The sequence below is a fragment of the Brachycentrus maculatus genome, unplaced genomic scaffold (assembly GCF_059751285.1).
Source record: "Brachycentrus maculatus isolate JH-2025_06_01 unplaced genomic scaffold, ASM5975128v1 h1tg000334l, whole genome shotgun sequence".
NCBI lineage: Eukaryota > Metazoa > Arthropoda > Insecta > Trichoptera > Brachycentridae > Brachycentrus > Brachycentrus maculatus.
The window spans coordinates 1,376,368-1,403,131 of record NW_028281083.1 but is presented as its reverse complement, the minus strand read 5'-3'; the positions used below and the strand labels follow the sequence as shown (position 1 = coordinate 1,403,131).

At 32.6% G+C, this 26,764-nt stretch overlaps 1 protein-coding gene across 4 annotated transcripts in view; it reads right to left on the bottom strand.

Moving 5' to 3' along the window:
- Positions 1 to 26,764, bottom strand: part of LOC148304109 (uncharacterized) — a 356,867-nt gene that overhangs the window by 46,692 nt on the left and 283,411 nt on the right. For all 4 annotated transcript variants that reach the window (XM_088268853.1, XM_088268851.1, XM_088268854.1 and 1 more), the window contains exons 4-6: positions 12,603 to 12,791; positions 5,505 to 5,580; positions 4,467 to 4,625 (exon numbers count right to left, since the gene is read on the bottom strand). In XM_088268853.1, coding sequence (XP_088124979.1) covers positions 4,467 to 4,625; positions 5,505 to 5,580; positions 12,603 to 12,791 — 424 coding nt within the window. The remainder of the gene's footprint in view (positions 1 to 4,466; positions 4,626 to 5,504; positions 5,581 to 12,602; positions 12,792 to 26,764) is intronic.

Sequence of the window (26,764 nt, the reverse complement as noted above, 5' to 3'; positions counted from 1 at the left end):
GTTTTATTCGACGCCAAATATTATTAATATCACAAAGGTAATTTGTAATTATCTTAACCTTGTTTAAAAAAAAGTAATGTGACCAAAAATGGCACGGAATTCAAATAAAATAATTATCTCTTGGTGTCTAAAATGGGAAACATAATTATTTCTCCGTAATGCGAAATGACATATTGTCATTACATAAAAAGAAAAACCTTCATTTTTAATTAAAATCAAAAGTGTTCAGTATAATTCAACCACGTAACACATACAAATATTCGATTACACCATTAAACATCATTTTTTATATTTTTTTATGTATTGTAATAAAATTTCACGTTTGCATATCATTAAAAATATATACGGAACAATTTTGATCAGAACCCACCGTCATTTAAAATATAATGATACAAAATGATCTACTTGTTTACTGAGATTGGTTTCTGATTGCGAAAACTGCAATAATAATAATAATAAAGTTTAAAAAATATTTCACAGTTATAATGTTATTGTTATGTATGCAACACAATAAATTTCCCCTTTCGCTATTGCAATATACTAAACCAAATATATCATGATTTTGAACCAAATTATTCTAATTTCTTTATTGCATTGCAAAGATTGTTTATGAGCTTTGAATTTTTAACAAAATCTAAATGGCTAGTGATGGAATCTGACTGAAATTCAAATAAAAGTTAAAATAATGATTATTTTTCTGATGAATTTTACACGATTCGTAAGAATCGATCTCGTTATCGTAAAAATGTCGCGGAAGACTGGTTTGAAGTGAAATCGTATTGAAAAATAAATTGCCTGCGTTCGCCTTTGGCATAAAAGTAGACAATAAGAGAAATACATCGAATGAATAAAGTCATTTCAGAAAGGTGGAAACTATTTTCTATCATTGTGTAGAAGGTAGTGTCATTTGAATAACATGTAAATTGTACGATAAGCATTTCCTGCAAAAATAAAACAAATCAAACAGCGTTTCAATAGAATCGATTACTATTCTGTTATAAACCAAATTCTTAACGCAATACAAATACAGAGAGATGCCTTGCGATAAAATTATATATTTTCACAAGAATACCCGAGAATGAAGGCGTTCCTGAAAATTTTGTAAAAATACATGGATACATGGCAACAAAATAGTCAAATTTAAAATGCATGTACCTAGTAACTACCGAACGAAATAATATCAAACAAATTGAATTGATTCGGCAGTCACATTGTGGTAATATCTATCCATTTTTAATTGAAGTTTTACTTGGTAAATACCTCTATTTCTTAAAATCTAATGTGACGCGTGTTTCGATGCATTCCACATCATTTTCCAATACCATATTACACCTTTAATTCGGTGTTTGAAAATATGCGGAATGCATAGTCAAATAAATTGTTTAAAACTTACTTTTGGACAAGTCAATTTCTAATCTGTCCTAATAATAAAAGTATATTTTGCCCAATCTGACAACACATGTGATAAAAACGAAACATTTGTAACATTTAGATACTATGTAAGTACAATCGGAGGTTATATAATTAAGTCTGAGAGAGAACCTAGACAATATCAGAGTGAGTGACACACACACATGCAATCAACATGTTGGTATTGAATATGGAAGTAGATTGTTCCTCGAAAATTTAAAACTTTAGCAAAATGCCCTGGATAATGTTACTGATATTATTGATAGCTTTGGCAGAAAGATATGATATGTATTATTTGTATATGTCTTTTATGTTGGTTCGTTTCATTATAACCAGAAAACTGCAAATAATCGCTTTTAGGGACCGCCCGCACTTGGAATTTTACTTACGCGTATTAAGCAATAAGTCTGGAACCATAAACGCTGCGATGTTTACCCTAGTAGGTATAAATGTATGTCATTATTACAGTTCGTCTCGCTGCATCGCGAATGCAGTCGCACAGAATACAATGGATCCAAGACTAGTGAAATGTGACACTGAAAATTGACTCGCCGATTAGGGCGTGGGAGATATGGGTATATCGCACTTAAATCTCTGCGGCGTGGGCCCTAACGATCTCAAATTGGACGCCGTATCATTCATATAACATTTTGCGGGATAATAAACAGAACCTCATTATGTTTAATGGATAACATCGGAAACAATCCAGCCGTTGATCCACAAATAAAAAATATTTCAATACATTAAAAAAAAGATTTACTGGTTCTATAAATAATTGATCTGCATAATTTGCTTGTCAACAAGTAGGAAGATAATGATTTAGAAGTGCGAAATAAAACGTGTCAACGAACGCTTTATTATTTAATATATGGACAGGCGTCGTGGCGTAGTTGGGTAGACGCTCGACTGCGACAACTGGCGTCGCTGGTTCGATTCCCGCCAATTGCGACATGAATTCAAGAAAGATTTATTTTCAATTGTTCTGGATGTGATGTTTTTTTACATTTGCCTTCCCTATCCTTACTATTTATTCTACCTGCAGACGGGCTTCTTAAAGTAGGGGCTTTGCGGGTTAATTTTTTTTAAATATTCTAAACATTATACTAAGAAAAAACATTTATTTAAATACTTTTTGAAATCATATTATTTTTTAATATCTCAACATGGATGAAGAAGAATATGGAAGTCTGGACAGACTGATCTATGTTGAGATGTCAAAAAAATAATATCATAAATAACTCCTTTCATTGGAGATAATCCAGATTTGTGAACAAGTATTTGGAAACACTCAAAATGTTGTTAACTTTTTTAAATGCTCAATACGTTTGTATTTTCACATGTGGATGGGAACATCTGTATTTCACGAAACTAGTTGTACAGAATATGTGTATGTTGGCGTACTTTACATTAATAAACTTAAAAGTGGTCATTAACTAGTATTTTAATTGTATACATAAATCATCACGATACAATAAAACAAAGGATAAAACAAAACCAAATTTATTTACACAATTAAAACAACAATCAACTCCTAGCATTCCCGAATGACCATAGAACATTTAATTATATTTTTTAACGCTTGTAAAATAATAAAAAAGATACTGGAAGTCACTGAACCTCGATATTTTTTGTTAGTTCATCTATTTCTTACACAATGAACGTAAGAATAGCTATAATTTAGTATACTAACTCTAACTAAACGAGACAAAAATAATCCAAAGAAAAAAAAAGGAGAAGATAAGACAGACATAATCAAATAAACGAATTCACTGGGTAATTTAGAAAAAAGGAAATTGATTACCTATGTCACCTTGATAGAGATTAGCTCTCAGTGTTGATAATTGAGTTAGTTTTTTCAGCATTAGTTCAAAACAAATAGATAGCCAAAGCTAACAAAAAAAAACATGGGAGTAAATTCTTATCCTACGCAGGTGAACGACGTGACCAAACTGGAATAATAAGACGTGTCGAAAGAGCGTACTTACCTTACAACGAATTAAACGAGTGTCGAATTAAATGATTTCGAATTAACGCAAAAATAAGCCGATTATGATATCGGACATGTAAAAAATAACCGAAATTATTTAAAAGATTCGATAGTTCTTTCTGACACCCATTTTGTGCGGTTTATTCAAACGAATTAATATCGGTATTAACATTGTGACTAATATGCAGGTGTTAACGTGTTAACAAGAGTCCACGAATTTATATCAAGGTATTATCTTTTAGCTTTTTGTCACGAACGTATTTATCATATTTATATGGTTGAATCATGTGTGATAATTGATTAGTTTCTTAAAAATACCAAGTATTTATTTTTCATATAACGAATAAATACTGTTAATGTTCTTTATCGTCATAGTAAATTTATATCATCACTTCAACTAAATTCTAATCCTAAAAGTTGGAAGTTCTCATGTCGGTTATATGACTAATTAGCATTGTTTACCGAGCTCTTTGCAAACAAAGTAATCAACCATTATATCGCTATCCGCAGGGGTAGGCAGAGAGAACAGAACGCCACACCACTATCTTCTCATGCATACCGCCGATTATTCCGATTCAAGATCTTTTTCGAAATTATTTGACCTGAATACTTTTTTGGAACTCTTTTTACTAAATAGGAAATAAAATTAAGATACATATTTAATGGGTGTGTTTAATTTAAAACATATATTTTTATTAACTTGATTTTTTTCAAAACAATCTTGGCAACCTTATTTTTCAATAATAAACATGACAATAATATTTTATTATGGTGGATTATTCTGACAATTTTTTATGGATTTCGTTTTTTTTATATTGAAGATAGTGCACAAAGTTTGCTCTTTATCCTAAATCGCCCCCAAGCGACTTCGATCGCCCCCCAAGCGACTTCTATCGCGTCCCAAGCGACTTCAATCGCCCACAGGGCGATATCGAGCACGTAGAAAATCACTCCACCAAACCGACAATCTAAGGAAAATATTCGTACTAAATAATGCATCCGGATTTATTATTACGATAACTTTTCACGGCTATCATAAACAATAGGTCCGCTACGGAACTAGACCTACCTTTCGGCTCCGGGGTAGGCAGAGGCGGAGTGGGCGGGGGCGGAAGGGCCACCAGGGGGCCGGGGGCGGGGGCCTCCGCCGGGGGCGGCCGGGGGGGCGCCGCCCAGCCGCCCGCGTGACAGCTGTTGTGCCGGGGACGAGACAGGTTGCCGGCGCCGTCTGGACAATTGAACAAATTTTTCATTCAATTATAGACTAATCGAAACGGTCGTAAAATCATTGGAGTATTTTTTTAATGATATATTCGCGCAATCGTACGAATATGACCGCTCCCGACGGATTGAAAGAAATAAAAATCCGTTAAAGGTCATTAATTTTAATAATTGAGAATATTTAGATCCTTGTTAAGATAGAAATTTTAATTAGAAATGAACTACTTTTAAAATTACCATTTCAATTTATTTTTTGACATCTCAACATAGATGAAGAAAAATATGGAAGTCTAAGTATTTACAAGGTTTTTGACCGTCGTATTTATTGAGATATAAAAAAAACGTAAAAATAAGTCCAGTGGAAATTGAAAAATGTACTTTTTTCATAGTATAAAATAAGGATCCATTTTTTATTGTTCCATTATGAGCGTAAAAAGATAAAATCATCAAAAATCTCAAGTGTATATGAAGATTTAAAAAAATGAAATTAAAATTTGCTTGATTAATTTGACGTATAAAATAATTGATAACAATGTTATCAGTGCCCAAAGACTTCAATAAGAGAGGAATTATTAAGAATCTATAAGATTCCTCTCTTATTGAAACCCTTGGCCTCTGATAACTTTTAAAATTATTAAATTAATCAAAATATAAATATTAAATTTTTGAAATCTTCGTAACTTTTGATTTGAAAATGATTTTATAATATTAATTTTAGTTATTTGTCACAGATAAGAGATAAATCAATGAACTGGCCATATCGAAATTGAGTCTGCAAATACAGAGACCAATGCAGTAGACTTGTTAGACTCGAACTGTCGGGATTGAGAGGAGTCAGTATTTTATCATAATATTTGCATACAAAATGGTCTAATTGATGACTTACTTCTGATGGTGGCGCCGTTCTGCAGTAAACTGCCAGCTTGTCCCCCCGGGAAGGTGGCGTTTCGCTTGTGGCGGCCCTGGAACAAGCACAATACCGGACGTCAGTACACCACTGGTGCGATTCTTAAAAGCCTTCCATTTCTTTCAGAAATATATAATAAATAATACTCAAGACGTGTTAAAAAAGCTCTAATACTATCCTCAAATAAAAATCGAGCATTTCTCTGACATATTTGTAAGATGCAAGACGCAAAACCCACGTACAAAAATCAAACGGATTTTAATATGAAATATTTTTAACAACAGAGACTTAACTGACAATTCAACGAGGATCTTCGTAGGTTTTTTTTATTTATTTTTATTCTTTTAATAATATTTATTTGTTGCCGTGGAAAATTCTTCTTACCCATTTTGTACAAGGATTAAAAGCATATTTAGTTTACATTTGTACATAAAAATGATAGTGAACGTGAACAGTAAATAATAAATTAATAAGATTGATCCCTAAAAACAATACAATAGATACAATGGATTCAATAATCAATCAAGATTTGTCACAAAGTTCATTTATTTGTCTTATCCGTCTTGTCATAATACTTTTAAAAAAAAGTGGAATCACGTTATAGAAAATCTCAGATGTGTAATGGTTTACATATAAAATTTTACATAAAAAGCACGACTAAAATCGATATGCAGGAGTTATTTTCGTGTTATTAATGTTAACCTATGTCAATTCTCTTCTCGCGATTTTCCCCAAAACTTCACTCCAAATACAATTTTTACTGAAGATATTTGATTGAGCGTAATTCAATCTCACTGCTTTCCCATTGCAAATTGCACAGGACCAACTGTGATTGAAACAGCGGCCATGGATTCAAATTATACATCTGTATTAACGGATAAGATTGTGAATAGCTCCCTACATTTTCTACTATCCAGCTTACACCCGGAGCAGTAGTCTGACAATATAACACGTATCACGTTACACACGTCTCGTATATCATGTTACCACCGATGTGATTATTTATTGCACATTTTATTAGCACACGGATCCTAACTCAAAATAATCGTAAATATTGTAACTGTGAATATTTAATACGCGATCTAACAAAGTAGAGTCGTTAAATCAGTGAGGGGCGAAATTGATGTAAATATATTTTGTGCCGACACTGTGCAAAATCAATTAAAATCAATGGATGTCTTTCACAAAAAAAACATGCTAGATATATACTCGTATGTATATATATATATATATATATATATATATATATATATATATATATATATATATATATATATATATATATATATAAATAAATATATATAAATAAATATAATAAATAAATATATATAAATAAATATAATAAATAAATATATATATATATATATATATATATATATATATATATATATATATATATATATATATATATACATTATCTTAAGCCAACCCTACTGCCTGCCCTGATTAAAAACTCTGTGCACGCCACTGCATATAACGAGAAATGGAAATTACTCATCGGGAATATTATATATGTAATTTGTGCATGTAATATAATATATGTAATTTGTGCATGCCAAATACTTGAAAGTGGTCAGGTTAGGAGTCGTAATAATCGGCGGGTATGTATGAGGAGATGCATGAACGTGGAAGAGACGAAGAATGTTTGCAAAGACAGAGTGGTGTGGCGTTCTATTCTCTCTGCCTACCCCTACGGGGAAGTGGCCGGATGGTTACTTAGTTTTTTTACTTATATATATATATATATATATATATATATATATATATATATATATATATATATATATATATATATATACATATTTATATATATTTATTTATATATATATATATATATATATATATATATATATATATATATATATATATATATATATATATATATATGTGTATATATATATGTATATATATATGTATATATATATATATATATATATATATATATATATATATATATATATATATGTATATATATATAATTTTTTAGAGTTTTTAATACACATCATAGGACATTTACTTTAAATCGTCAAGAGTTGAAATGAAACAACATAATTACATCTGCTATTTACGGGTTTCAAATGAGAGCCAAATTGTAATGAGTACTAACATCTAGTCAATTTCACATAGCCACATATCGTAGTCGTACAGGAGAAAGTGACCAACTAACAAAACGTAAAGTGTTCAGGGGGGCATTTAAGTCACTTTTGCTTGGCAAGAAAATAAACATGAATGCAGTTAGTAATTTTTAACAAGTCGATACATTATACTTTCAAGTTTAAAATCGCTTTGGGATTTTTTCAGGGCAATATTAAGCTAGTAAGACATCAAATAGTCAATAATAACGTTTTTGTAAAAAATGCACTTGGTCACTTTCTCCTGTATGACTACGATATATTCACCATAATATCCTGGAAATTACAGCCAGTTGACGTCCGCTGCATCAACAATGTCCATCATTAAACTTTGTATAAAAATATCACGTACTAAAACAGAAAAATTACACGAAATAAAAAAAAAAAACTCAATTTCCGAAACCATTTCCAAGCGACACAATGAAAACCTGTGAGTCTGTGACGAAAAAATTCAAACAAAAGCTAAACGCGACGCGATCCGTCGCTACATTGTTTACGAGGTACCCAGTACACCCTGTACTGGACCCTGACGGTTGCTGTAAGGTGATCCGCGAAGGTCGAATTTATTGTGACTCTGTAACCTTATGCAAATGACATGTTTAGATAATAATAAGGCTCGTATTATTTTTTGACATAGCAACATAGATCGAGACGAATATGGAAGTCTGGGCATTTACGGGGCTAGCGACCGCTATAGACTGACGGTCGTAAGCCTAGTAAATGCACAGACTTCCATATTCTTTTTCATCTATGTTGAGATGTCAAAAAATAATACGGAAAAATAACTCCTATAATTGGACATAATCCAGATTCATGAAAAAGTATTTGCATACACTAAAAATGTTACAAATAAATTATCTGGTCAAATCATAAGCTAAAATAATAAAATGAAAAAGATATTTCCTGACTTTTTCTAATGTATGTGATTATAATCCAGGATTCGGACCTCACATATAAATAAAAGCGTTTCTGCTCAATAAAAAAGCTTCGTCATCTCACCAATAGATGTCTCTAGTGAAAAATAGTGATTCAATTACAGTGTTTCGAAATTCTTTATTTATATATATATATATATATATATATATATATATATATATATATATATATATATATATATATATATATATATATATATATATATATATATATATATATATATATATATATATATATATATATATATACATATATATATATATATATATATATATATATATATATATATATATATATATATATATATATATAAGTATATATATATATATATATATATATATATATATATATATATATATATATATATATATATATATATATATATATATATATATATATATATATATATATATAGCTTCCAAGAATTTGAGTAGTGTGGTTGTCAATCATGGGTAGGATTGGTGAATGTTACACGTGTGTATGTTAAAAATAATAAAAATAACTTAGTTAAAAAAAACTAGCAAAAATTAGTTTTGGATGCAATTAGAGTAGAATCGAGCTCTGCGATAATGCACTTTACTTAGTCATCAGTCGTTAGTGATCCGTTCAAAGGTAATTGAAACTATCAATACATCCAAAGTACAATATATTTTCCCAGACTTCCATATTCTTCTTCGTCTACGTTAAGATGTCAAAAAAATAATGCACATTTTGTTGCCAAGAAAAAAGATTAACCCTAATTTTCTTCTAGAGTTGAAGATGTATTTAGATTGGAATCTATTGTTGCTAATGCGTTGCAATGATACTCGTATTAAAACCGCCCATTCAGCGGGTGTGGCGAAATCAATTTCGTACCACGTTGAGCTAGATACGATATGCAAAGCCCGATTATCAGTTGCAAAAAAATGAGCAATGCATTGTATTTCTGCTCCTAATGATCGTTTCAAATCATGCAAACAGAACTTACATCTCCCAGGCCAATAGTACGAGGTACATTGTTTCAGCGTGTTGGTTAAGGCCCAGTATTCGTTAAGTCGCAATTTAATTTTCTCTAAATCCAGGTAACATTTTACGCAATTGATGTTTTTCTTAAAATACCATTTTCGCATTGAAAAAATAAGTGTTGTTTCGGAATATTTATATGGTTTTGAAAAGACAAGAGTTATTGAGAGGTAAGGAATTTAAAAAACTCATAAATCATTAAAAAAAAAAAAAATATATATATATATATATATATATATATATATATATATATATATATATATATATATATATACATTTTTTCAAAAATCGGGTGTGAACAGAAATATGACCTCTCCGGTGGTCTCCGATGGAATGAATTCTGTGTTAGCGAATATCTTCTTAAAAAATTACTACTGCTGCAACTGCCATCCCGCCTGACATACACTCCTCGCTTCCTCCACATCCATACATCTAGTCATACACGCCCTCCGATTACGCAGACTTCTGATACCACCAGATTTTAGGTATTATCAAGGTATATTTATTCAATATTACCCTGGATTGGTACCTGAAGCGGAGGGCGGATAACCTTTCTTACACGTGCAAACGATCAAGGTAACACTGCGTTTATATGATGCAGTGCCCTATGCATCATTGGGGTGCAGATAAGGGTTTGAAAAAAAAAAAAAAATATATATATATATATATATATATATATATATATATATATATATATATATATATATATACATATATATATATTTATATATATAAAGAGATTTTAGGTTCCGATTGATCTGATCATGCCAAGTATTTTTCTGCCGTCTTAGTTCTGTTCTCTCGCTCACATTCGCCACATGTGCTTTATTAGTCAATTTCTCGTTATCCATTCGCTCCACATGTTCGTACCACCTTAAGGAACTCAGGATGGCTAAAACATTAAAGTAATAATTTGATGTAAGTCTTCTTTGTCCAATCCAGAAATATATTTTCCGGGAAGAGAAATTGAATAAAAGATGCAAATAAGAAACAAAAGTAAACAGATCCAAACAAGATCAAAGTAAAAACCGTGATAAAATCTGCTGTAGTAAAACAAATTAGAAATATAGAGCTGAAATAAGCAGTCCACGAGAGATGAACCCTTTTATACAGTAAGAGATAATAGGCCCAACAAAAGGAGGCTGAAAGTCCATTGAAAGCATTCGAATAGCGATGTATATATGAGATTTCATGTATTACGAAGTGAATAGTGAATGACGACGCACGAATGAAATAAGCACTATTGATAAGATAAAGAAAGACGTCCTAGAAGGTTTGGGCATATAGAGCGAATGTTTGACGATAGAACAAAAAGACTGCTCTATACACTGCTCCTTTAGCTATATACGATAAGCTAAAGGAATGAAAATGTAGTTGAAAAAGAAGAGTATGCAAAGAGAGAGTGCTACGATATACGATATTTTAATCCTACTTCTTTAGAGAAACTAAGGAAAGTTTATGTTGTTTCAATTGTTAATTAACTGATTAAGTTATGTCAAAAATATATTTTTTAAACTTTATAAAATTAAACAACTTTGTTTTAACCACTTTTATTATTAGTACACTTTAACAAACCGGTTTCGACAAGAACCTTGTCATCATCAGGGTTTATTAAATTCTAAAACATTAAAATACTCATAGTCAATTACATTCCCTTACCAAAAACTTCCACACTCTGTACACCATATGAAAATATAATTTAAAAAATATGATTTAAAAATATAATTTAAAAACTCCTAAATGTTATTTTTATTGTGCATTACGTAGCAACTCCAAATAACAACCTTTTTTGTTTTCAAGTGAGAATTGAATTCATTATTTGCCTGGCTTATTATGTACAAGGTTTTTGGATAATTTAGTTTATGGATTTTTGTTTCTTCTAGCTAATTCAATATGTTTTATTTGAATCTGTGTTAGGAACAGGAGGGACAATCTAGTTTGGGCCAATCAGGAACATCTCAGCATTTGCTCATTGCTGGGAGGAAACCACGTTGCACTCCTCAGGAGAAGGCGGACTGTTGACTGTCATCAGAAGACCTTGCGTTCCTGTATAAGAGGGTTCGGCATTTTGTGTCCTAGCTTGGTTTATGTTACCAATGTCCTTCACTATTTTTATCGTGTATGATACCACCTCTCGTAATAGTTCCTTATGAACTATCACGGATCCGATGTTGTCAGCAATAACTGTCGACACATATTGACATCTTAATAATGATGAAGAAGAATATGGAAGTCCGGTTATTTACAGGGGTTACAACCTGCCTGGGCTGGTTTGATTGATAACTTTATACACGTGTAACATTGACCATCCTACCCGTATTTGATAACCACGCTACTTAAATTTTTGGAACTCGTATATATATGCTATAATTGATATGATAATTTAAATGTGAGTTTGACAGCATCTATGGTTGAGATGAGTAAGCTGTTTTTTAGCAGAGACCCTTATTAAAATGTAAGATTCTTCTCAAATTATTTTACATACCGACAGATATTTTACATTTATTCATAGATTTTGCGTCGAATTTGTAGAACTCCATTTTAATTTATATATTAAACATTTAAATCAAACAAAGATTTTTAGAGCCCAATTAATTGTATTTTATTGTTAAAAACATAAAAATAAATTTTGTGAGAAATAATTCGCCTTGTTGGCATTAGTTTTAAAATGCTACAAGGCGAAACGATTGCGACTTATTTTATTTTTATGTGACTTTAATAATAACATACAATTCAGTAGACTCTAAAAGTCATTGTTTTATTTTAATATTTATTATATAAATTAGATATTTTACACACTACACACAGACGCCTTAAAACATGATTTAAATTTTGTTACAATTTGCCCAATTGTTTTATTCACTATTGAATATAATAACAAATATCTGAAGCTTGAGATGCATTGAGATATTTTAAGTTTCAGTGATAAGACCGAGAAATAATAAAAGTCCAATTTTCGTTTGTCAAAAAACCCGGCTGATCTAGTCGCAAAATGTAATTTGTATACCTTATTTCTCGGATAGACGGTCAGGACATCGCTCCACCAGCGGGCCTCCTCGCGACATGCTCCCTTCACGAAGGTCACCCTGTCTGGGGACGTGATGGCCAGGCTGAAGGGGTGGCCCGTCACCTCGTCAGCATCGCGCACCTCCAGCACTAGGGTCATGTCCACGCAGGCCTGAGGAACTGTATCCGGCTGTAACAACACATAAAGGCTCCGGTTAATGGGATAATGACAATAGGGTTTTACCACAGTTCTACACATAAAACGATAAATTAACAACAACTATAACAATACGCGCCGAATGGATCGGCCACGTGCTAAGACAAGAGGGTTTCCTGCACCAAATAGTAGAGGGAACGATCGAGGGAATAAACGCCAAAGGACGCCCACGCCACGAATATCTAAGCGACTTATACGAAGACACGGGCTGCTCGACGTAGGAGCTGAAGAGGACTTCCGAAAATAGGCGAGATGTCATCTGTTACTACAGACCAATCCGCAGGATTGAGACCAAAGAAGAAGATAACAATACAAAAAGCTCTGGTCAAAAACCATTGAGGATAATGACAGTACGATTCTAACAAAGTTCTGCGTATGTGAAATTACTTAAATAGATGTAATTAAACAACAACCTTACACCCTTTTCTCCCTGATAATGTCACTGGCGACATAATAACGACAAAACCTAGTCACTGGTCAGAAAAATAAATGTGGAAAAAGGTATATATAGTTGTTGTTTAGTTGTATGCAGTTCCAATAAGAAACACCAGTTCAAAACTAAAAAAATTAAATATGATTATAAATAAATGTTTCATATACTTTGAAGTAGTCGTTTGATTTATTCACCTACGTAGTATCGTGGTCAGCACCATACTAGAGGTCCCGGAGTAGATATGTATTTCTCACTCTAATATTGGTCCAATATTACCCAGGACTGGTATCGGAAGCGCAGGGACGATCACCTTTCTTTCATGTATTTAACGATGAAGATAACACTGCTAATTTGTGTAATACCGTATGCAAAATTACGAGGTGCGTATATGAGGTAGATGAAGTCAAGAGGTTTTTTTCATCACGTTAGGATATACGGAAATCAACGTTTATTGCGTCAAATTCGATTGCTTATGTTATTAATAGATAAAATCATGCTAATCTTTCCGTGAGATCTTAATTTAATTTGCTTTTTAGTATACTATTTTTCTCGAAGCGATGACATTTTACTAATGAAGAAATTTACATGGGAATTAAGAAATTATCGAGCTAAAAAACCGTTTGGCAGGTGTAACGTGGGTCTTCAGGAAGATGCTTATGGTGTTATGTAGAAATAATTGTGGGAACTGAAAATGAGAAGCGATAAGATGATAGGGAGAATGACAATGACAGGAAACAGGTTCTGTTGTGGATACTGCGCCGAGTATCGCAGAGATCGGTTGATTATCTGCTCAGATACGAGCCTTCGCGTGGGGACTGGAGATTTACTGTTTATACTTGAAACGACCTCTGAGCCCGTCATTTGTCACTCACAATTACTTGTATAATAGTTTAACGTGGTGCTGATGAAAACTGCTGATGGTAAAACCTGAAGATCGCAAGCTTGCGAGCAATTAAAATCAGCAATTTTTCAAAAAAGTAGTAATTGCGATCAATGTAAAATTGTAAAACATAGTTGCAAATTTTGATTAAATGTTTTCGACGATCTGCGTAAGAATATAACATTAATGTTTATTAGTTTTAATAGACTACTTTTAATAGAAGATAACAACGACCAGTATTTTCCGAAACACTTTTTCCGATGTCTGTTTTCACAAAATCAAAAGCAAAATGTTATCCTTTAAATATGCTTCTCACCTTATTTTTTTCTATTTGCCTATTTACTGTACCTTTTACTACTTTATATTTTACATTTTGCCCTGTGTTTCCTTTTTTATTTTCAGTCTTGTTAATCTAAATCCCATGTCCCAAAATGAGAAATGAAAATTACTCATCGGGAATATTACATATTGTGTGTTACCCATTATGTATATTATATGTTTGAATAAATAACCAAAATGAAACTAACTGGCAAAAGAACGTGGGTAAGTATGTTATAGTATGTTCGTAAATTAAAAAAAAGGAACATTAAATAGTCACCATTTCATAGGTAGACACGAAGTTTTTTTCACATATGTTTCGGGATATATTATTATTTCAATAGAGTACAAACTAAGCACTAAAAACACGTGGATTTTGCGCTGTCGGGATGTTGATTGATATGTGATATGATTAATTTATCATCTCGTTTTAAAATGGGCGGCAAAATACACAGCTGTTTCATAACAGCTCAACGGTGACTCAAAATTAATTATGCAAAACTTTGTAACAGCTAAAAAAGCACGTCTATTGTTAGCATAACATAACATAATATAATATAATATTATGTGGATCAAGTTGCGTTCACACAGCTAATATTAAGTGCGAGGTCGCGGGTTCAATTATCCTCCGGCTGAACATAATAATTGAAAGAGAAAGCGATACCTAACAGGAATAATTATATGCAAACACACTATTATATTATCTTTTTACGTTACATCACCAAAACGTCTGTGATGAAGGTGTCATTAAATAAACTGCCTTTGGGAGAGAATGAATGATAAACACGATCATCCGAGAAGGGGTCATTATTTTGATTCGAAATGATTTAATTACTCGGGACATGCGAAAGGGCGATTTGTGCATTGGTGTCAGTCTAAATTAATAAATTAACACGTGGAACAAATTTTACTAATTAAAAACAACGTGATCATTAAAATTACCTTGATGTGAATTCGCATCTCAAAAATAAACCAACTTTAATTTTTTTATTTGAATGATATTTTATACCATAATCCTTTCCTAAGTACTGGAAAATATTATAGACCTTGATCAAAATAATAAATTTTCAGCTTTCCAGTCTTTTTTCATAATGGACAAGCAATAAAAATATAAAAAAAATTGTATTAGACAACATTTTTGAGATTACGAATGTTAACATAACTAGTTTCGAGAACATATGTATTTCTCAAAACTAAGTGTGTTTACATTAATAAACTCAAAAAGGTGGTGTTATACAAGTATTTCATTTATTTGATATTAAAATCATCACGTTATTTCTCAAAGCTAATGCCCGATCAATAAATAATATGATGGGTAAACGTTTTATAAGTGAAATCGATAGGGTTTGATAAACACATATTTATTTTTATAAAATCGATTGCTTTGTGCATTATTAGATGTAGATGAGAAGAAATAAGATTAAACTAAATATTATTTGCCATTTTTTCAAAGCAAGGAATGAGATTCATCCTTTGGCAGGATACGGAAGAACATGCGATAGGCAAAAATACAAAAAAAAAAACATTTAAATGAAACTTTTAAGACACATTCCACGTTTTGTTAAGAGAAAACGAGCCATATTTCAAACAATAATATTACTGTACATAATTTATAATTACGTTGATGTTATATTCCATATATAGAAAGACAAATAAATTTAAATGGCAATAAATAAAAACAAAAAAATATATACCATCAATCACTTTGATTTACTTTTGTTTGCAAAAAATAGCGTGTCAAACGAATGTTGTTGTGACGGGATAATTATGTTCGAAATTGCATCACTTTCGAAACTAAATTGGCATTCCAGCTTATGTATGTAGCTGGGTGAAATACACATTGGTACGTGTATAGATAGCAGTGTAAAATGTATGTATGAAGAATGAGGACATATACAATTTACAGAGTTATGGTACGGATGGGCCGCGGTTAAGTTAGGTGATCGCATCAACATCAGTCATTGGTGGTACCGCCCAAACGTGATTGTAGAATGGTTACACGAGGGTTACATAAGGGCCACCGACGGGGAAGAAGCTCCTCATCGCAAAATCACGAACATAGAGTGACCATAAGATAAACCAGTAAATATTTTTATATGATACCAACTTAATTACCAAAATATTTTTTATTGTTCCGAGTGGATTCATTCAACCACTGACAAGTAAGATTACGATCGACATAGTTAATAGCAGACAGAATTCAACAAATACTCTTCTTCTTCTTCTTCTCGTGTCCACTATTGAAAAGAGACCTCCCTCTTGGACTTCCACAGTTGTCTGTTGGACGCGACTCTCTTCCAGTGCAGGTCTACCCCTTTTTTAATGTCATCGGACAATTTTGTCTCACACGCTTCTGCATCCTGGTCTAGGCCTACAGTCAAGCACCTTTTTCATCCATCTATCCTCAGAGGTACGTGCCACATGACCTGTCCAGTTCCACTTTGTTCAGCGACTTTAACAGATGAGGCTCAAAGAATCGCGAAACTACAAATACACCTTAGCAAAATTCTTGTTTATTTGAAATTTTACTTGGCACTGAATGCATCGAAACACGTGTCACAATAGATTTTAAGAACAAGTGGTATTCGCCAAGTAATTTTTAGTTTTAAAATGAATAGATAATACCACAAAGTGACTGAAATCAACCAATGAAACAATTGTTCGCCTTTGACCCGCACCAAAAAAAATGTTGCAAAATGGTGATCGATGGTGTATAGACTATGGAATTGGAATAAGTCATCTCAATATATTGTAAAAGGGTCAATTTATAATATATATAAAAGTTGAATTTATAATTCTTATTCTTATTTATTTTAGACGGTGGATATCGACCCCGCGACGGCAGTTTCGCAGTCAAACGTCCGCCCAACTACACAAAGGCACCTGTCAATAATTATTCATAACAATAATTATCCGATTGAATGGTGACCCTATGGGTAGGGCAGCCACCTCGGTCACTAATTATTTTTGCATCGAGCTGTGCCAGCAGCCATGCGCCGTGAGAGAGTGGCCACATTTCGCGAGGTGCTTTCACTTTCCGAGCAGATTCACCATCATGCACCGGCCCCGTGCGGCCCCGCGCCGCCTCATGCAGGACACAACACACGAATGCACGATCGCAAATACGAGTGCGAATACCCGCTGGCTCGGAAGGACAACGATCAAAGGCAAAAAATTACAAAAAATGGTATCATTAAACACAATACATATTTTTTTTCCAAAAATGGTAATAATATTAGTATATAACCACTCACCGATATTTTTATGTCTACCGGTTTCGAGACGTACCCGTCTCTTCGTCAGGACAATCACTATTGCATCATGCAAACAATACCACCCTGCACCACCATAGCACCATAGCACCATTTACACACTTTGTTTGCATGCTGTAATAGTGATTGTCCTGACGAAGAGACGGGTACGTCTCGAAACCGGTAGACATAAAAATCTCGGTGAGTGGTTATATACTAATATTATTTACATTTTTTTAAAAAAAAAAGTAAAAATGACTAACCACAAAGTAAATGCTTTAAATATTAATAATATTGAGAATACAATACATATTTTTAGTAAAAATCGTGTAATATGACCTGGAACCGATATTTCAGGCCACCCTTTCAGGAGTCTTCCTTAATGCGTTGCAGCACTAAAATTGTTTATGCAAAAATTATATTTTAAATTACCTACAATAATCAGATATCCTTGTGATGTTTTATTTCATTACACAATTTTAGTATCACAGCGTCCTGAACACAATACATATTTTTAGTAAATACCGTGTAATATGATCTCGAACCGATATTTCATACACCCTTATAGAGGCCTTCTTCAGAACGCCGTAGTAATGAAATTGCATATTCGAAATTATCAAGAAATGGTGAATTTTTTTTGTCGTTTTCTTACATCATACAATTTCAGTATCATAGCATCCTGAAGAAGGCCCCATGTAAGGTGGCTGTGACGTTATTAGGAAATTATATAACACAATATAACCTAAAATCATTTTTTTGATCGTTAAAAGTGAACGTGAAAAGCTACCATCCAACGTTTCTTTACAAAATCTAGTACCTACATATACTGTTATTGACTTTTTGTTGCTAACCATATTACAATAACTCTTAATTACACGACTTCAGTTGTTTTCTAAATTATCATTGAACTAAAATATGTTATTAATGTTATTGGGAGTAAAAAACAGGAGGAATATACGTTGTCATTACCTACTTATATGAGTACTTACTCGTTGTAGTCGTATTACCATATTCCAAATAAACACAAACTTTTGTATGGAGGCAGAATAAATAAATTGGTAAAAGGGAGTGGGTTCGTTCGCTTTTATAATTAGCTCCTTAAATGGTCTCTGATCGTTTCGCCAGTAATATCAGGAAATAAAATGATGGGCACGGAAGTGTCTACCTGAGAAATAGAACGTTTGCAAGGTGGAATCTGCGGCGAACTAAAGGTCAACAGGTTAAATGGAACGAATTGTACCTATTTAGCAGGACTGCATTATGTGCATAACCTGAGATCGAAATGTCTTCTACTTACCGAATAAAACCCAACTTTCGAAAACCAAACAAATAAACACCCTTATGAAAATACAAGTGTATTTGTTGTGAATTTTTATGATATACAAATGAAATTATTAACAAGGCAATCTGCTGGGTAAAATTCTGGCTTGAACAGATCACTGTGGTTGGAAAAAAATCTACCGCACTCCTCATTCTCCGTAGAAAAGTTGCTAGCGCGTTTGTGTACCTTGCTGGAAAGCTTCCGGGTTTAATTTCCAGGGGGTAAAAAGAAATATCACTGATTTTAAACTATAATATTAATTTAGCAACACTCTGAACTGTTACTTGTAGCGTAGGACTGATCACCTTCTTGCATTGGTGTAATAAACGACCAAATTAACATAAAGTCCAATATTTATTTAATTTTTGCATGGTAAAACCACTATTTCTTGAAATCTATTATAACACGTGTTTTGATGTATTCCGCATCATTTTTAACACGTACTCCTAAATAAATCGATGAAAAAAGTAACATTGTGTCACCTGATGCAGTGTTCTATGAGCCATTGGGTGCGAATAAGTGTCAAGATCTATCCTTCTATCTTCCAAATACTATGTTCATGTTTGCTATCTTGACGTCAATATGGAAAGTATTGATTTGAAGCGTTTGAAGAATTACAGCATTCGTTCGGAGTGACATAACATGATTTTCTACAGGATACCCAATTTCAGAAGCATTCCAGATAGCACAGGACCATATGACGTGGTGAGACAAAATTAGGAAATCGCAGCATCAATCGAGTTGGCTTTTATGGTATTAAATTACAAAAGCATCATATAAAAATGTCGGTTGAAGTGTAAAGCCAAGACGTACTAAATCAACACCCATATCCACAGTTATCCCAACTTCAGACGAATGCCGTTGTGATTATTATCTGGGTTATTATGCCCGCAATTTCAGCAATAATTAACTAACTTTCATACGAGATGCCTGCAGAATAATGGTCCGCTAACTCCGTGTAAACAATATGCAAATGCGGCTAATCAAGTTAAGCGGAGCGGTAGCTTTCTTGTGATTTCTCCAAGATTGGCTATTATTAAAATAATGACGAACAATCATATGAACAATAAAATCAAAATATATTAAACGTGTCAAACATAAAAAAAACAGATATGGAACAACTCAAAATTAGAACCAGTTTTTTTTAAACAATAAAACTGAAACCAAGATGAAAACGTAAAAGTAAGAAGCTCATGGAGTGGTTTTCCAAATGCGCTAACTTCGTAGTTTAAATAATTTTATTCACAATATTTGAACATAAAAATAAGAAAAAATATATATATTTTGATGCGTCTCCATGTATGTAAAATAATTCGGGAAAAATCTTAAATACATTTTATGAATTACATTAATTGATTCGGCAGTCACTTTGTGGTAAAATCTATCCATTTTTAATTAATGTTTTACTTAGGTGTTTGAAAATGATGCGGAATGCATCGAAACACGTGTCACAATAGATTTTAAGAAATAATGGCATTTACTAAGTAAAACATTGATTAAAAACATTTTATGAAGCTTGCTACTTATAAAAAAAACTAATCTTAACTTAGTTTGCTGGCGAAGTTGCATGCAGTTGATCTTTCAATCGAAGCATAAATACGGCGTAGTCGTATTCGAATCATGTGGCTGTGTGGAAAGGTAGAATGGTGAATGTTGCACAGTGCATAAAGTGATCATTTATAGAGGGCAGTGACAAGTCGTAGGTCCTGTTAATAGACTTTTTCATCTTTACTCAGATTTTTGTTTATTTGTTTTTTATTCAATATGGTTTCAAATGTTTTTTTTTAAATAATTTTAATTAGTTTTCTAGACATTTCTACTTTCACAATCTTGAAAATTAATAACGCAGTTCTCTCCAATATATTGACTAAGCTCTTGTGCTTGGAGAGAGACTTATACTTGTTATTTATTGTTTACGTTTGTTGGTAATATAATTTATTTTTGATATAATTATTTTTTATAGATGGCACTAAAAAACTGATAAGGATAACTTTAACTTGATTTCTGGATGTTTATTTTTAACGACTTGGGTATTACGAAACAGATCGTCGATCACTTTTGTCAGAAACTAAGCGTTATCGAAAAAAGTATTTGTTTTTACCGAATGTAAGTCAAAATTTATCAACTATACGTAGTTTAAGTGTTTGGAGTTGACGCCATGGTAGCTTTACGTACCTACTAACTAAACGGTGGAGGCGGATGAAATAAAAATAACCACATTTTTGGCAAAGGTACCAAAATTACAACAAAAAAATACAACCATAATTTATGAATTGACCAATAAAAGTCACATAGATTGTAAGAATCCACAGAACGCTGAGACGCAATAAATTTTACTTAAAATTCATTAAGTAATCGTAAAATATAAAATAAAATAGTTTTCCAAATAACGGCCATAAATAAGATAATGGACACTTCAAATAAGCATTTAAGAGATAAGAAGCGATAATAAATGTATGGATCGGGCAAAATATTAGCTCACTAAAAACTTACACCCACGCACGTTTGGATAAGCTTGAAATATTTCCAAAAAAACACCTCAAATATTACTTTGTGGTAAGGGTATAATAAAAGAAACCTTTCGTTCTGAATTCCGGCCAGTCATATAGGATATACAGTATGTTAAAAAAATATTTCACGAATTCTGGGTTTTGTTCCCTTTAGGAGATATATTTTGTTCATCAAGATTTTTTATTGATAAATCTACAGATGATCAAAAGATGAAGAATAATAATATTGACGTATGAGCAGTAATAGGGCTGATGACCTGTCATAGGCTGGATTAGGTGTTCACTTTACGTATGTGTAACATTTATTATTCTACCCATCGTTGACAACCATACCACTTTTATACCATACAATTTTGGACGTTATATTTTTGCTTAAATGAAAAGATTTTTCGTGTGTAACTTCTTCAGCGACATCTATGATTGAAATTAGAAAGTTTCAAGATTCTTCCCGAATTATTTTACATGCTATAAATGCCCAGAATTCCATATTGTTCTTTATCTATGTTGAGATATCGATAATATACATATTAATATTCACAAAATGACGAAAGAATATGAAAAATTGGCAAAATTCAACATTATTAAGGAAAATTTTAGGATATTACAAAAATGTTAAATGTGCGCAATGGTTACCCTATACAATACCTACTCTCCAAGTTAACATTTATCAAGCCTACGCCAAAAATAATAGGATTAAAAAATAAACAATCAATAATGATACATTGATAACAAAGCATTGCATACAGAGTATGATTTATGTGCATCGGATTTTATAGTGAAAACCGAAGCATGAAATTCGCCCGCTGGCAACATAAATTGGATCTTGATTTACGGCGTCCATTGTCAAGACACAATCGTAACGGACAAAGTCGGACAAATACTTTAATTGGAAGTAATCCTTTAGCTGGCTTAGTTACACTTGATTAAATGGGATCGGCCCTCGGCTCCGAGACAGATGCTGGCCGAGAAACAATGTCGTCTGGAATTATAAATTATAATTTGAACGTGATCAGAAATTCAGAAATAATCCCCAGTTTTCTCTTCACATGCCTACCTGGAGTTATGTTCATTTCGGAATTCAGTTTTAAATTCATCATGTTTCTTGTCTGCAGCGTAAATAGTAAGTAATTAATAGGCTGGGAATATCTGAGCACATTTTTTCTATATGTGTACAATCAATTTAACAAAGCCATTTGTTTTAATGAAACAAACGTGTAAATAAAACAAACATAAAAGCTTCATTAATATCGGTGGTCAATAATTTTCAGCGTACCGTAGAACGGGCTACTTGAACTTTGATGTGTTACTTTAGCCCAGTACAAAAAAATATTTAGATCTGTATTTGGTCTACAATAATGAACGTATCGACATGATTCATTGTTTCCCTGACAGGTGACACTTATTGTCACGATACGTTCATCATTGTAGACCAAATACAGATTTAAATCTCTTTTTTGTACTGGGCTCAAGTAACACATCAAAGTTCAAGTAGCCCCGTCCTACGGTAGCTAAATTTATTTGATTTGTACCTTACAACAACTGTTTATTTAGATGGAACAAATAGCATTAAAAGACAACAAATATGGTATCAAAGAAAAAGAAAAAACAATATAATAAAACAAAAATTACAATGGAATTAAAATAATAAACGATAGGAGTCCTTATAAGGGTAATTGACATAAGATATGCTATTTAGTCAATCTGAAGTCAATTATTGGAATTGAGAGATTTGGCTTTTTAGAATTATAAATGCTATTAAATACACACATATCCACCTCTATAGTGTAATGGTTAGCGCGTTTAGCTACCGTGCTGGAGGCCTCGGGTTCGATTCCCACGGGGACTATAATAAACATCGCAGGCTTAACACTGTATTACTTATATAAATTTTACCCTAGTCTAGCACCTGCAGCGCAGGATGCCTTCATGTACGTTCAAGATCAACGATCAAGATTACACTGCGTCAATATAATCTAGAACCCAATGCACTATTGGATGCGGCTAAGGGATAGAAGAAGAAGAAGAAGAAAAAGGAGGAGGAGGAGGAGAAAAATGCTGCATTCAAATGTTGAAAGAAATAAAGCACACAAAAATTAAAACGGCAACCCAAATAAACGAATACAAACCCATTGTAGCATTTACGACTTCAAAGTTTTATGTGAAACGAAAATGCACTAAATTTTACCCGGGACATGTTCACAAAAAAGTAAAATAAAGGATTTAAAATGCCCATTGGAATAAGAACCTTTTCGAATAAATTAATGGTTTCGAAAATATATGCGAAAAATACCTGGCAAACTATAAGCAAGAAAGCCCGAAGGACGAGACCCTAAAACTCGCGATGTTAGTATTTATTGTCACTCTAATAGGTACGTAAATTTCGCAGTGAAATTACAACGTATTAATCATCCTCGCAATAAACCTTTTGGATGCCACCGACGAAGAAATCCGGTTTCGGCGCCACCTGTTATTCCAAAACCGCAGCATTGTAACGTCAAAGTCATGGAGAGAAGTTGACAGGATACAATTTATTTAAGACATTGGGCAAAAATCTACCTGCAGCAAAAATAACGCAGAGTGCATCATTGAACTATTTGCATATTACGTTTGCACGGATGAGTTGAATACGAATGACCTTTTTCACAAATTCTTCTCTCAAATTTTTATTTGATACATGGATATTTAAATTATGAGTACAAACATATTAAAACTTTTTTATATCAAGTTTAAAATGCAGTATTAATGACGATATTTAAAAAAAAATGCAGTTTTTTTTTATGAACTCGCTTTAGCTGATAAAACCATCACTAAGAAGACTAGTAATTTTCATTGATGGACACAAAAAAACATATTTTCATACATAAGCGATTGAGCCCAGCATTTACTTTGCACAGCTTTTAGATATCTTACTTGAAGAAAATAAAAAAAAAAACAAAGCGCTTTAGTTTTACGTTCATTTAACAAATTTATAAGATCTGATTGGATCCTATCACCAGCATTGTTTAATATATAACACAGCAAGGATACATATTAGAAAGATATTCTAATTTGGTATATAGCGAAAAAAAGTGCAGAAAGATAGTGCACCGGGAACAAATTTATATCTTTATATTAAAACCCTTTTTTTTAAAAATATTTATGTATATTCATGTATGCAAAAAAAAGATCTAGGGTGCTTGGCTGTCATCGAATCGTATATAAATAATTGTAATGTAACATAATCATCAACGTAAAAATTACCTTCACCGCATGTAAGTTGCATTATCCACATAAAAAGCCTATATCGCTCACTCCTTTCAAGAACGTCATAAATCAAAAATCGACAATTTTCAGTTGTGGATGTTTTCGGAATGCCCAGAAAATGTACTATATCCCAGCAAAAGAGGCATGTTTTAAACTTGATATTTACCCGCTATAGGGCAAAGAGTGTTGTATTTGCATTTTGAAGAAAAGGTATTGTTTAATTATTTTTTCAAATATACTAGTTATTTTTCAAATGGAGAAAAAACCTTCAGGTTTTACCTAAAAAGATCTGTTGCACAGTTAAAAGTTCAATAAGTGGCTTGATATTTATTTTTAATACATTGTATTATATTTTTAAACTTAAAAAACGTTCTACTGAAAAATCAAGTTTTTTGATTTATGACGTTCTTGAAAGGAGTGAGCGATATAAGAAACAAAGGAGACACTCAAATAAAACAACTTTTATGCACAATATTACCTACTTCACAATGTTACAATGAACTAAAAAATACAACAAATGAGGACCAGGAGAGCATGTGTTTATTTTTGGCTAAATTCTTTTAGCCTTCGCTTTCAAAATGCGAATCAAAGACCCAAACTTGACTGGGGGCGTCGAACCCGGGCTTTGCTCTCTCGCTTGCACATCCTCGATATTGATCTGGATCCTTGGCTCGATAATATATTCATTTAATATTATACACAATCAGAAATTATAAGCGCGAGCGCAGACGGCCGACGAAACGCAAACGGAGATACGGAGAAAGCAAGGAAACGAGAAATGAAATATTTGACCGGGTCTTGGTGCTTTATGAACTGTAGTCAATAAAAACAATTCAGAATAAACTAACTAACCAACACGGCGTTTCTCCGCAGGGGTAGGCAGAGAGAAGAGAACACTTCATCACTGTCTTTGCAAACATTCTTCGCCTCTTCTACGTTCGTGCATCTCCTCATACATATCCGCCGATTATTTCAACTCCTACCCTGACAACTTTCAAGTGTTTGGCATACCTGATCGTGCCAAGTTTTTCTCGGTTTTTCTTTTCCTCTGCTCCTTTTTTCAACTACATTCAACTCATGAATTTGTTTTACCGTTCTTTCCTCACTCATTTGTTCCACATGTCCAAACTACCTCAGCACACCTTTCCTTATTTTATCGATAACAATTCAGAATCTAAGTATTAATCACAATTATGTAAATGCGAATTACGTTATTTGAAAGAAAATCAGAAAAGGAAAGCAAAAATTACGGAATATTTATTTAACGGAATTCAAACAAATGATAAATAAGTATTATTGTGCAAATTCTGCGCATGGTAATATCCATCAAGCTGCCACTTTTACAACAATGTATAGCATACATAATATTCACTACCGATATAACCACATGCGAGTATCCTCGGTACGAGGTCTGTAATACGTAACTCTCGATGGAAGCCAATCATGACGTGACGCTCCAGTTTTGGACATGCTTGCGTCATGTGAATACTGGTGCATTCAATGACTTCAAAATACGTACACCGACTGACATTATTCAAGTTGCGTAATACGTAACGGTTTACTCGCGTACCAAAGAATTCAGGCGGATCGCTCAGTATTCGGGAATCAGGAATGGAAAGTGCCGAGAGTGACGAAACTATTTAAAAGATTCGATTAATTGTGAATGACCAAATGGTTAATTAAATACGCGCTTAAAACGGGGCGTGACGAATTTATAGGCAGGTAAAGAAAGTATTTTTTAAACGACAATTTTATCATAGGGTCGAAGGGCAAACTATGGGTTTTACTGATAAAATGTTAATTTAACAGCAATTCATATGCGACTTAACGCATTTAATAGTGCTACAGTTTTAATAGATTCTTTGAGCATAGAAATAACGATGTTTCTTTTGGTTTGTAAATGTACGACAAAAATTTTAATCGGTATTTTATGATGAGAAAAAAAGTATTCAAAGAAAAGGGTATTTTCTCTTATAAAGTAGTATTGAAA